At 44.0% G+C, this 14069-nt stretch overlaps 1 protein-coding gene across 5 annotated transcripts in view; it reads left to right on the top strand.

Annotated features, from left to right (window-relative positions):
* The window catches only part of wu:fj29h11 (protein NO VEIN), a 51453-nt gene that overhangs the window by 32751 nt on the left and 4633 nt on the right, over nucleotides 1-14069 (top strand). For all 5 annotated transcript variants that reach the window (XM_036142551.1, XM_036142552.1, XM_036142553.1 and 2 more), the window contains 13 exons: nucleotides 104-287; nucleotides 1403-1545; nucleotides 2925-3106; nucleotides 4109-4368; nucleotides 4449-4686; nucleotides 5702-5885; nucleotides 7984-8110; nucleotides 9156-9242; nucleotides 10406-10579; nucleotides 10671-10951; nucleotides 11207-11355; nucleotides 12279-12357; nucleotides 12909-13023. In XM_036142551.1, coding sequence (XP_035998444.1) covers nucleotides 104-287; nucleotides 1403-1545; nucleotides 2925-3106; nucleotides 4109-4368; nucleotides 4449-4686; nucleotides 5702-5885; nucleotides 7984-8110; nucleotides 9156-9242; nucleotides 10406-10579; nucleotides 10671-10951; nucleotides 11207-11355; nucleotides 12279-12357; nucleotides 12909-13023 — 2203 coding nt within the window. The remainder of the gene's footprint in view (nucleotides 1-103; nucleotides 288-1402; nucleotides 1546-2924; nucleotides 3107-4108; nucleotides 4369-4448; nucleotides 4687-5701; nucleotides 5886-7983; nucleotides 8111-9155; nucleotides 9243-10405; nucleotides 10580-10670; nucleotides 10952-11206; nucleotides 11356-12278; nucleotides 12358-12908; nucleotides 13024-14069) is intronic.

The raw sequence follows: 14069 nt of genomic DNA on the forward strand, positions 1-14069 counted from the left end.
ATCCCCAAAAACATTTATAAATGGTTTTTATTTTACATTTTTCCTTTTCCCCCCTCTTTTTGCCATCTTTCTCCTGTGACATTCCTGCTTCTTCCAACACAAGTCAAAGCCTGAGCCGGTGGTTGTGAGTTACTTGGTCTTCATCAAGCGGCACTCCTCCTCTGGCCAGGAGTACTCGGACATCGCAGTACCCGTCCTCACCAGCAGGGGGCTGCTGTGCCCCTTTACCGAAAGGGTGCATTTCTCTAAGGAGTATGACAACATGGACCTGCCACAAATGTTGCCTGGTAGGATGCGCACACACACACACACACACACACACACACACACACACACACACACACGTTAGAATATGCTTTTACACATCTAGATATTAAAAGTTAATATTAGCCCCAGAAAGCTATCAAATCTATCCCAGAAAATCACCAGAACTACTGTAGCTACTAGATTGTTCTGAGGTCACCTTTGTTTGTGTATCTATAAAAGGTTCTTTGTGGGGTTAGAGCAAAAATAAGTTGTAGTCTAACATTGGTCGATGTATTGAAAAGGCAATGTGAGTGTTACATAAGTAGCTGTGAAATGTTTATCACGTTGTGGACAACAGATCATTGACTGGAAAGCATTAAAAAAAAAAAAAACAGAAGCCCCACATGGTAAATTGTGGCTGGAGGAGATGATTAGGCTCACTCGCCTGGAGAGAATACGGTTCTCACTAGTAAACATATTGACATGGTTCAGTAAGACCTGGCAACCCCTTTAACAATATATTGATCAATGAATCTGATTATTGGTGCAATCGGACCCCTGGTGTAAGCAGGTTGTCCTGGGAAGTAGGGAGGAGGGTTGGGCATAATGCTTTCTTATCTTTTACATTAAAACAAGTAAAAACGACGATGAATCTGTATCACTGATTGTTTTTTTTTCCTTGACTGATTCCTCAATAAAACATGTAACAACGGAAATATCAATAAAAAACTGGAATGTAAACAAATTCATTCCGTTTTTTTAAAAGCATTTTTGAAGGATACACACCACTGCTAAGCTGTTGCAGTTGTGAGTCATTTAAAGGCAAATATTTGATGTTGAGCGCAGATTGCTTTGCTTCAACTCCTCTTAAAATAACAAATATATTCCTCTGATTTTTTTTTGCAACCAGAGGGCTTTGGCTCCGTTCACAATAGGAAAACAGCAATCTTCTTTCTGGCAACACTAAAAAGCAGTGAAGCAGATTAATTACGCTGATACTTCACCTTGCTCGGATGATAAATAACTGATAGCGGCTTCAAGCTGCACGCGCTGTTACCTGCCTACGTCCCTGCTTGCTTTGTAGCTCCCCTCCCCCCCACCTTGTTTTTAATTTCCCTGCTCTTGTAAACTTTCATCTCGCTGTCCCCTCCACCAGGCTGCGACTGGATCTTGCTGAGCCCGTGTTATGTGGAGACAGACGGCGACGTGGAAGGATGGAGAGAGCTGTTCAGCAGACTGGGCGTCAGGGATGGCCTCATCATCCGCAGAGAGCGGCGAACGCTCGCTCCTGAAGAACTGGTGAGGAGGGCACCGTGTTTCAGAAGCTGTTCAGAAGCGCTCATGTTGAGTTATTCTGTTTGGTCAAAAAAGGCCATGTCAAAGCAGTTCGCAGGGTAATCCAAATAATTTCAATTAGATAAAATAAAGTTTGGCTCAAATTCAGTTCGTTGAACACTGAAGCTCTGAGTGAGGTGTACTTTCTGTGGTAGCGGCAGCATTACCTCCGTCAATGGCCTCCGTCTAGGAAAGTGGCTCGGTGGAACTCAGAAACAACGAGCCGGCCGTACAACCTGTGGAAAAAAGGAATTATAAAGTATGCAAGAATAACTTCTCAAGCTGCTTTCCCTCGGAAAAGAGACACAGCTAAACAGAGGCGCATGGAACCAGGTGTACCTGCTTGGGGACGAAAAGCAAAAAGTCCACGATTGTAATTTCAAAAAACAGTCCCCCACTTGAAAAGAAAAAGTGAAAATCACAATATGATAACTTAGTGGAACCAGTGTCTCCATCTGTGACCCTCTCTAGAAAAAACAAAAACCCTCAGAAGAGCTGAGCCCAGCATGCTTTCTGTGGGTTAGAAAGAATGGAGCTGTGTCTCTACCCTGGGAGGAGACACAGCTAAACTGGGCCAGATGTTGCACCGATGGAAAAAAAAAAAAGATTTATAAATGGAGAGTAGCAGCAGAAAATAAAAGTGAGGAAAAGCAGCATTAACCTATAGCAGGATACAAATATAGCTCAACAAAACCCAAACCAGTTGAACTATGAGATTTGTTAAAATGAAAATCCTCCCAAACAAAACCCAAAGCTCAGGAAAACCCAGTCTGTAAGCCGGCAGGAATGAAAGCTATGGATGAGTTGTGTGAGCAGCCGACGTTTTCAGGCCAGGATCTGCATCTGCATCCGTGAGTCATCGTGGCAAACAGGTTAGCGATGAAGGAGGAGAACGCGAGGCATTATGAGTCACGCCAGGAACAAGAGATCAGTGGCTGCTTTGAGGTAGGAAAAAAAGGTGACTGATGTGACTTGTCACAGACCGAGCTGCACATCCCGCTTCCCTGCTTCCTCTTTTAGCCTCAGCTACAGCCACGAGGGATGAAACACGGCTTTAAGATGTAATAAAGCATAGCCGTGCGAGCAGCTGTGTTTTCCTCATCCAACTAAGGAAAAGATACACTTAAAAATACAGTACAGCACGTTAATAATGTCTGCAGGTTTTGGGCTTTTGAGGGATTGCATCGAAAGGTCAGGGAGAAGAAAAACTCGAGTGGTACAAATGTCAAGAAAACTCAGAGGAACAGTCCGGTCAATTTGGCCACAGATGGATTTAAACACTTAAGTGAAATGTCATTAGCTGCTGCGGAGCTCATTATTTCCCCTTGTTTCTCCTCTATTAGGCTTCCAGTCCGTGGTTGGCTGAAAGTGCAACGTGGCACCAGAGTCCAGGAAAGGACCGTGTGCTTGATGACTACCCCTGCGAGGAGTTCCACGCCTTGGCCACAGCTCAGCTCCCCGGCTCCGTCCTCCTGCAGCAGAGGATGTTTTTGTTGCAGCTGCTGGAGGCCAACTGGGACAGCGGGTAATGCGCTGAGCATGTCTCACTCCCCTGGGACGGCAGGAAGTGCTTTTCACCTCCGCTGTAGCCATTTAGTGATTATTGAGTTAAAGTGGGGACACGGTTTTACTAATAAAATGCCGTTTGTCTCACTCTGGGCACCATCGGCAGAATTAGGATGAATTTTTGTTGAATATTGTTGCTTTAAACAAAGTCGCATCTCCTGAGTAACAGAGTGTGGGATAGTCGTTCTGCTACCAAGCCCTCAGTGAACCTCTACCCTCTTAGGTTTGGTTAAATAGCTGCACATTATTTATGCTGAGGAAGAGATCATGTAGTTAATGCAGCTAAGATTTTATTTAACTAATTTCAAGATCTTGTACAGAAGCACTTAAATTTTCCCTGTGTCGACAAACCTGTGTTAAAAATAGTGAATTGTGAAAGTACTTACACCTCCTTAAACTTTTTTTATATGTTCTTTTCTTCGTATTGTCATCTTGCACCCACAAACTTTGGGATAGTTTTTTTAATGCTGTAGACCCACACAAATCAGCTTGTAATTGTGACGGGATAGGAAAGGATACATGATTTTAAAACATTTTATACGCGTAAAAATCAACAAATACAAGTCTTGCATGAATTTGTATTCGTCCCCTAATTAATTTCCTTCCTCTTTACCTTCCTTTCCTTGTCCGTTCGCCTTCAGGCTCGGTCAGATTGGACGAGGAGTAGCTGTAAAGATCAACTTTCAAGTCTTTTCACACATTCTTTACTTAATTTAGATCTGGACTTTGACTAGGCTGTTCTGCCACTTGAATAGTCCTGTTGTATAATAAACCTCTGCCCCAAATTCTCTCACCTGAGCTGTTAATCTCTGCAGCTCATTTACTTGAATGAAATAAACGAAGGTTTGTGGTTGTAATGTGACAAAACAGAAGTATGATTTCCCAAGGTACGGTGTACATTGACAGAGTGAGCCGTGTACTTCTTTGCCTGCTCCAACTCTACCCTTTCTCTCTCTTTCAGACACCGTTACTCTCAGTACCTCACGGCTCAGGTTATAGACGGCGACGGGCGACCAACCAAAAACACCAGGTCCTCCTTTTACCACCTGCTGTGCAGTCTTGAATGGGTGCCGGCCTATCACCAAGTAGAGGACGGAAAACCAGAGCGAGGGTACCTCTGTCCTAGCTCGGTCTACCTGACGTCACCCGAAGTCACCAGCCTGCTGGGGACTCACGTCTTTTATGTGGACATACGCTCCAGCGACTTCAGCAGAGCATTAGGTGAAGACACGCCCCCCCACAAAGCAGTACAGCCGTTCTACTGAAGTCAGGCCTGCTCAAGCTTTCCATCTCCGTTTCAGGGATGAGAGAAACTGTCTCAGTAGAGGTTCTGATTCAGTACCTGAAGGAATGGTGCATCAAACCAGAAGAAGACAACCAGGAGCAGAGGTCAGCCGTGGACGAGACAGAGGGAGCCTATTTCACCTCCAGCATCAAACACATCCACAACGTCTACACCTACCTGAAGGACAAGTGCTCCCAGAGCAGCCTGAAGGAGCTGTTCCAGCTCATCCCTGCTGTGTTTATAGAGTACAAAAGGTACAAAGGGATCTTTTTTTTTCTGTTTACCGTATTTATCGGACATTAAGATGCACCAGATTATAAATTATCTTCCCAAGTGTAACTCTGCCACTCCTTGTACACACATACCACCTGAGAGGGAGAGCTATCCATCTCTGCTGGGAGGACAGAGTAGCTGGACTACACTGCCCTGTTTCTAACATAAAGCCCAAATAATGTTATATTGAATTTACTTACTTGGTTTATTGCTGCCTTACATGAATGCACATCTAGTTACGACATTACGGTCAGGCAGTCTTCAGGGGCGGTTCTAGACAGGGGCCAACAGGGGCCCATGCCCCTGTAGAAATGGTCCTGGCCCCTGTTATGGCCCCTGTACTAAAGACAAATACACTTCTCATAATTATTTGCAATGGCAAAGAAACCATAACTGATTGGTTACTTTGACCAATTTTATTTTTTACCTATACAGTTTTACTCTTAGAAGGATTTAAAAATTAAGATGTTTCACGTTTAGCTTTAGCCGTATTGACCTGGGGGCAAGTTTTCAACTGCTAGATCAGGAGTCTGAAACCTGCAGTTCCAAAACCACAAGTGGCTCACTTAATATTATTACACAGTTAAATATTGCCATTTTATTGTTTTTAAATTTTTTTGTTCTGTGCCCCTGTGAAAAAACACTGGCCCCACCTTGGCCCCCCTGGTAAATTTGGTCTAGAGCCGCCACTGGCAGTCTTGTAGACAGCTCAGGGGTCCGATCAGGAAGTGACACAGTGTACCGTAATGCTCCGAATATTGATTGAGCGGAGCGGTTTCATTGCTAACCAAAGTCTTACTTACACATTTTGACAGATTTTTGAGCGCATAAAGTCGGTCAGTAAGCACAAGTACAGTAATCACATATAAGGTGGACCGGATTATAAGGCATTATTTTTTAGAACATTTACAGATTATAAGTGCGCCTTATAACCCGGAAAATACGGTAGTCTTTAACATTAACCCTGAAATCGCTGCTGAATCTATCTTTCTGCAGGCTTAGTGATGACTGGTGTTCGGGGCGCTTCTACCACCTGAAGGAGGTGTGCTGGAGTGACAACACCAGCATGTTCCAGCGTTACAAGCTGCTGACCCAGAAGGAAGACAGTCCCTTCCTGCAGCCCAAAGTCCTGGCTCCTTTCTACAGCCAGCTGGACGGCATGAGAGACTTCTTCCTGAACGTAAGCCCCTCCCATAAGGCCGTACCGCTGCTCTGCGTCTGGCTGACAACAGGCGCAGATGAGGATGATTTCCGACGCATTTTAGTCCCTCTGGCTGAGTCACATGTGTGACGTCACCCTGGGACCCCTCAGTGTGCTCAGACAGCTGTTAAAACCTGAGAAATATCCTGCTTCCTGTGAGTCGTGAAATCTGGGACCATTTCACGGCTCTCCTAATTTCCTTTGCAGCGAATCAGAACATAAACACACTTGTGCCAAATGGCTTTAAAACCATTACATACTTTAATCTGTCCAAAAACATGACGCTCCACTTCTTACTAACTAAATTGCTGTTATAGACCGGAAGCAAATATCTTATCAAGTCACAGCAGCACAAAACAGTGACATTGTGCTTAATAGCTCCTAGTTTTGCTGCTCTGGCTGCAAGCAACCAAGCTGGGGAAACCTTTTGTTTTGGAAACTATTTCTTTTTGGAGCTTTTTGCAGGTGTTTGTATATCTTTCTCCTCCTCTGGCATTGTGTTCTCATGGAAGTTTCCCGTTACCTTCTTACCAATATAAAGTACCTGATTGTTGAGGAGATAACCATATTAACAGCTGTACAGGCAGCCATATTGAATACTGAACTCTTGGGCTTTTTTCCAATCAGAAATCTGTCCGCAGGCAACGTTTTTGTTGTGTTTTCTACTGGAAAGTGGGTATTTGACTGCCGAGTACAAATAAGGTGCATTTCTTTTTTGTGTATTTGAAGTTTGGGATATGTTTTAGTTACTGCTAGTAGTAAGCATTACAAGAATGACCAAATTGTTCACATGGCAGGATAAGTTGCCCGATCTTTGCCCCAATTTTCCCTTTCCAGCACGCCCCCGACCATCGGCGTGACGCTTTAGATGATTTTCAGAGATATTCCTGCCGTGTGTGATGTGTTAAGAGTGATCTGGGTCGCTCGGTAGAACATTGAGAACGCTCAGACCTCAAATCAGAGATATTCAACATGTTGGATTGTCTTGCCCCGATGTTGTTTAGTGTGTGGTGTCCTCCAAGGACAAATGAGCACACAGCTTGATGACTGTGACGTGTAGCCAATCAGAAATCAAAAAGAATATCTCACCTCTATGTTATACTGCAGCAAACGTAGATCGCCCACATTCCTGCAGTCCTTTAACCAACGCCTTTTTAATGTTATTTCTCTGTAATCTTGAGAGGTTTTGCAAGACTTCCTGTCTGACATCTGAATGATCCCGAGTGAAATCTGTTTTCCTGGACGAGCAAACCTGTTTTATCTACGATTTTGTATTGTTACACGCGGTGTCTCTCAGGCTTTAAAAATCATCTCACTATTTAAAAAATCTTGCCGTGCCAGCCTATAGATGTGGCATCACTCCCAGATTTGATCTCCAAGCATTTGCTGCGAATCAAAAACAACATATTTGCACATTCGCCTGGCACTCAACAAGTCGGGGTTTTCAAGTTCCCAGTTTGAAATCCAACGAGAACGCATCTGAATGGGAAAGCTCCAGCAGCCCTGAGTTTAACACCCAATACGGTTTGGTGCAAACGATTCATGAGCGCTGCTGACCAATAAACCAGAGGCACATGCTGCTGTAAAATGTCCATTTGTGTTCATCTGGCGCGTGAACACCTTAAATGTAGAGAAATATCTCGTTAGTAGCTTGTATTGCTGATAGCGGTTAGCAGCACAGCGTTATCCAAACGTGCATCATTCCCAGATCCGGGCTCCCACTTGAAGGACAAATCAAACACAGTTAGCTTGCAAGCTAACTAGCAACGGCCAGTGAATTATTAGCTTCCCTTATATAGATATATTTCAGATGACATGGTGTTGTATCTGTCTGCACAGGAACAGGCGTGTTATGCTTATCAAAACCCAATTTAACGAGAGCTTTTTTTAATACCATAAAGTATGCACCCACTACTAGCCATTACTACAAAATCCAGTAACACATTGTACTACTTCTCCTCCCCCACACCCTGACTTCAATATGAGAGCTATGAGTGTGTTGATGAAGAAGTACATGAGGTAAATGTATACTAACGTGAGTTACTGATGCATCTGGTGTTATATGTCCTCCTTATAGCTGCTGAACATCGATGAAAGCCCCAACATGAAGCAGTACGTGGGTTTGTTGGAGCTCATCTGCTCCTCGGCCAGCATACCGACTGCTGAACTGCTGCAGGACGTTTCCATACTCTACGCCAAGCTCGGTGAGCACTCGCGTCGCCGAGGCTTTCTCGCTCGGTCGTCTCGCGGCTCCTCTCTCTGTCCCATCTGTTCGCACGTCTAGTCTTTTTATGAGGAAGTCAGAACAGTTTGTTACATCCTGCCTAACATTTCTCTGGCTTCTCGGTTGTAATGGACAGCAGCGGGACAGCAGGCTGCAAGCCTCGAAAATTGATGTTCATCGAAGGTGTTAAATCTGACTTGAGTTATTTTGCAAGAAGAACGGGCAAACAATTGATTCTCCACGATGTTCAAAGCTGTTAGAGACTAGGGCTGCACAAGATGAAGTAATAGCCACATAGTGGTTGAAAACTACTATTTACAGCAGATTAAACTCATTCTGCTCTCTGTGTTCCTCGTGTTTCTCCATCAAAATATCCCCCACCAGTATTTTGACTAACAGTAAAGGCCGTCCTTCTGTCTGAATGCATGTCTCTTGAAATATAATAAAATACACTCTATTGCATCAGAGCCAGCCTTCACCCTTGTGATATTGCACATTTACATTGCAGTAATGATCTGGTAGAAACATGCCTCCCCCCCCTCCACCCCACCACCAGATGTTTCTACAACGTTTACAAAACTGTGTGTCATTTTCCTACTACTTCACAATTACGCACCTCAATGTGCTATTTTGTCACAAAAATTCCCACTGAAGCATATTGAAATTGGTGACTTTGACGTGATGGGAAATGGAAAAGCTAAAAGGCTATTTGAGGTCATTTTTCATGAATTAGTTTGGCTCTGGAAAACTCGAATCAGCTGCTGCCACATATAGACAACCTTCCTATCAGCATTCTTACTCATTGTAACAGGGCTTAATATGTAGTCGCTGGTCCAACAAAAGTAATTTGGGAAGGAAAAAGCAGTTATCTTTTTCTTTTTAAGTGACTTTATTAGTTGAAAATAAATCCAGTAGAAAAACGGCAGCAACACGTAATCTGACTGGGGAGGCTGCAGCAAGCCGAGACTAACCTGGTACAATGAAATACAGTGATATCATTACTTCCTGCCTGTCTGTTTCAACAGCTCAAAAATGTAAGCGAAAGGTGTCCGGAGACCAGGACGGCATCCCTGAGACCAGATTTGATAAGAGTTACGGCTCCCAGTTGAAAGGTGAGTAAGACAGACTTCCTGTGCCGCGTCGCTCCTCCCCTGCTGTCTGGCTGCAGGCGGGAGACGTGGTTTAAACACACCGGGGGAGAGTTTGGGACAGCAGCCTGGGTGTGTTCCCAGTAGAAAAAAAGTGTAGTTTGAAAGCTGCACCAAGGGTAGAATCATTAGGGAATTGTTCTTAATAAATAAAAACACCCACAACATCTGGGAGCGGTGGATTTTACAGGGTTCTCCGTGACGGAGAGTTTCAGCCACAGCTCCGGCAGCATCAGTACGCCGTTAAGGGGACAGGTTGCAGCTGCTTGCATCATTGTTCAGTTTCTGCTTATGTAGTATCTGTGCGCTTTATATTGAAAATATTTACTCTTCTTGTTTACGTCCATTAATAACGTGGAACCCAGTTTCGCTATAATCGAGACAGGATAAGAATCCGCTTTTCATCACTGGCTTATTTCCCTTAGAAATGTGGAATTTGTTTTCCCAATAATCTGCTCTGTAAAATCTGAAGGCTTTTATTAAACAAGGCTGTTTTAGAAAGTCCAGCAAATATTTGCTTAAATCGCTGCTGCATCTTTATCCTGAAAAAATGGTGCAATCTACTGAGATTTTTAGAGTGATTTCTAGAGTGATTGTTCAAGCTGTATGCAAACCAAATTTCGTTCTGTACGCACTTTGTGCATACAAAATGACAATAAATCTATCTATCTATCTATCTATCTATCTATCTATCTATCTATCTATCTAGAATCTACTTTAGAGAGGATCTGTGTTATGAAGCTGTTTATTGCAACAACTTTTTCATTTCTGGTTTGAACCCCTCAGGGATTTGGATCATTCCTCATTTATTTACATGTGTTGCATGTTGGGGGGGCTGCAGGCGGGACGGTAGTTTGTATTGCATTGTGTAGCAAGAAAGTCCAGAGACTTCATTCTGGCCGGGGTCTTTCTGAATGGAGGATGTAAATCAAACCACATCTGATCACAATGTTCAAGTATGGCAGTGGGTTTCCAGACATAATGATGCACCCCCGCCTCAGACATGGATTTTATTCCTTTTAGGCGGAGAAACTATCTTTGAAAGGTTTACTTTACCGGCAACATGTCACTCCTGTGCTTGTCTAAGTGAGACTGATTGACTCTGTGTCCTTTTTCTCTGTATCCAGTCATGGTTTCTGACAAGAAGGTCTTCCCCACAAAGGACGGCTGGGTGAGTCTGACACGGAAGCCCATGATAGGGGATGACAAAGAGCTGGAGAAGATCTTCAAACCTCACAAGGAGGTGTGTCTGCTCTACCTGCCCCCGCCAGAGAAGAGGGCTGTTTCCAGGACTAAGACCGGTGCGCCGCTCTCGCCTCGCCTCACTGTTCCCAAGCCGCCTACCTCGTTGTGTTTAAAAGATTCTCACGTTCGGTTTGGTCGACATTGCAGATCCAACGGTCGCAGGAGATCCAGCTACTAGACCCGCCTTCATCGAGAAGGACAGGCTGTTATTCCTGGAGATCTGTGGCATCCGTCAGCTCTCCCACTGCGTCACCTCGGAGCCGCAAACTGAGAACTGGAGGCCGTGTCCGTCCATGCAGTCGCTGGTGCGCTCAGTCGTCCCCTACATCCAGAGGTTCCTGTACCACCACGACGAGCTGGCCGACGTCTACTCGCAGCTGGTTGACAGGAACATTGCAGAGAAACTCAAGCGCCTTTCCTTTGGACAGGTGGGCAAGTCACTTTGAGAGAATTTTGAGTTGTTGCAGGATTTGGGCATTAAACTTTACTCCTGGTGATGGAATTGGTGTTTCTCTGCCAGCTTTGCTCATCTGGAGGAACCGTTCTCCATCCTTCTTTGCAAAGTAGCTCAGGCAAATCAGAGCATTGGTGATTTTTCAGGGACATCGGTTGACCAGGTCCCAGGTTCTAACTTATTTACCCTTACATGAAGCGATTAAAGTCGAATGCATGTTGGCTTTCAGGTGGGGAAGCTGTACACCCGCTACCAGCTGGACGTTGCTGGCTCAGAGGTCCCGGTGATAGAGCTGCAGGATGTCATCTGCCTGCTGAACGGTGAAAAGGAGCTCTACATCCAGAAAGACCACATCTCTGAAAAACTGGAAATCCTGAGGTGGGTCATACTGAGTCTAATTCCATGAAATTAGCCTTCTTCACCGCATTGCTGTTTATCCCATCCAGGCACAGTGAGCCAGATGGACTCCACTGTTGTTCGCTTGGCCACAGGCAGTCTGGACTGACGCGTCTTCCACAGACAGTCGCGTTATTATTCTTTGAACGTTGCTCGGTTTGGAGAATCCCCGGGAGTCACTTAGGTTACCTGTCTTAGTCTTTCAAGTAAACTACATTTCTAACATCTGAATGAGAAGAAATAAATCAAGAATGAAAGTTAGGTTATTAGGAGGTGGTGCTCCACCAGCTGAGTACACTGCAAAAACAGTCTAAAAAAACTACTAAAAATAAGTAACATTTTCTTTAAATGAATGTATTTGTCCTTGATTTGAGCAGGTAAATAAGATGGTTTGCCAATTAAATACGATTTTTCAACTTAAAATAGGAACAATTCATCTCCATTATCTTATTTCAAGAGCAGGATGTCTAATTATCTTATTTTAGGGGTAAAGATACTCACTCCATTGGCAGATAATCTTATTTACTGGGTCTAATTAAGGACAAATAGACTAACTTTAAGAACATTTTACTTGTTTTTAGATCCGTTTTTGCAGTGTAGGAGGAGGACCGGCGTAAGGCAGGTCTGGATGGAAGCTTTTTTTTTAAGCTGGGATAAATACAGAAAGATATTTGCACTTCAAGAATTGATTTCTTGTCCTGTTAAATGAATCCATCCATCCTAACTGAGCTTGCCATTAAATCTGTTGGAACTCTTCTTTTAAGTCCAATACAGCATTTTAACCATCATCACCCACTGTTATAGGCTTTAAATCTCTGCTTTGTTTTCCTGTCTTCCTATAAAATAACGATCCTCCTTTTTTTACCCTGAAATGTCTGAGATGAGGCTGTTTCTGCGTGTTGCAGTGAGCTGGTGAAGCTGTTCTGCACAGAGAGCAGCCACAGGACAGAGCTGAAGCACTTCCTGACCATGGTGATAAACAGCGTAAGTGATATATGATCGCCAATCCATTTTCCTTTTGGAGAGAGGCGCCCCCTCGCTCACAGCCCCGCATCCTGTCACCTTGCGCCGACCGTAGCTGCAAGTGATGGCTGTTTCCCCCCTGAAGGGAGTCACGTTTGTGTTACACTGCAGCCTGCCCTAAATCTCAGCGGAGCGGCGCAGCAGCCGAGGCCTCCGCTTTGATCCCTCCCTGCTGAAGAGAGGGATCAAGAACAAAGGCGGCTCGCCATGATCAAAACGAAGCGGGGATAAAATGCAGATGAATTCTTGGAGTAAATTGGGATTATTCCCTGCGAAATAAAGCATTTGTTAATTTTTCAGGAATGAGAAAGGCAGCAGAATGTGGGGGGTAGGGTGGTGTCATTTTTCCTTAAACCTCTGGATTATTACAGAACAACCATCATTGGGTGGCAGCACGTATTAATAGCATCATAAAAGTTTCTAAATATCGTATTAATACTGTTGGTAAAGTGTGCTTTTCAAGATGAAGGATGATGGTAGATATTAAGGGAGAGTTATCCAACCATATGCAGAACCCAAAGGCCCTGGAGAGATTGCTGAGCAAGAAGGACATCGGAGAGCTGCCCAGCGATGAGGAGCAGTGGGAGGTTCCAGAGCCCATCACACCAGAGCCCACCATGGACAGAGGTACACACTCCTGTCCTTGTTTTAAATGCTTCTCACGACCTTGCCTTGACTTCCAGACATTTTTAATAATACATTTTATTTAAAAGGCGCCTTTCCGGACACTCAAAGTCACCGTACAAAAAAAACAGATAAAAACACAATGTCAGAAACAAAATCCATTTTCAACTCTTTCTATGACCGAACCCCAAACCCACCCTAACCTAAACCTAATTGACACTTTAGTCTTAAACCCCTAGCTCAGGAAAATGAAAGGAAAGACCAGGAAAAGGTCCTTTTTACGAATGTCCCCACTTTGCTGGTCAAATATGAGAAATGGGTTCTAACTCTGCTCAAAGAACACACACACACACACAAAGGTGAAAGGAAAAAAATCACAAACATCCTGTTTGCGCAGGAACGGGTAATTTCACTGATAAGCCAGATAGACCTGCAGAGTTTAATGTACCCGCCTCTTCAGTATTTACGCATCTGGAATCTCTTTTTGTCACATTAAAAACCACACATTCTGATGGAGACCATCGTTTTTTTATTTTATAGCCGAGCATAATTGGGAAACTGAAGGTAAAGAGTTACTTAGTGTGGTAGGTTTTTTTTAAATGATAAAAATATTAACAATTTCGATATGCATTTGTCAGCCGCCGTCTTTACGCTTAAACATGCCTTTTATACAATCCAGTGCATCCAGGTGACCAAAGTGAACCTCCTTGGGTTACATTAAAGCATCACATGAAAGCATCCATGCAGCATCGTGCAGGCACAGGGAAGTTGCCACAGACATAACCCCTAGCTGTCTGTGTGTCGAGGCAGTGGATCTCAAACTCTTCAGGCCAAGGCATCCTTTGGAGGAAGAAAATATAGAGCGCCTTGAACGTCAGCATGAATAAAAGGAAGTCAAGTTTCATTTTAGTTCATGAAAACAGCAAAGGGCTGCACGGTGGGGCAGGTGTTAGCAATGTTGTCTTTAAGCAAGGATCACCTTGATTCAGATGGCAGATGAGGCCTTTCCAGTAACCAGATACTTTGTAACTTCAGCAGAGGTGTTGTTC

Source organism: Fundulus heteroclitus, chromosome 10 (genome assembly GCF_011125445.2).
Source record: "Fundulus heteroclitus isolate FHET01 chromosome 10, MU-UCD_Fhet_4.1, whole genome shotgun sequence".
NCBI lineage: Eukaryota > Metazoa > Chordata > Actinopteri > Cyprinodontiformes > Fundulidae > Fundulus > Fundulus heteroclitus.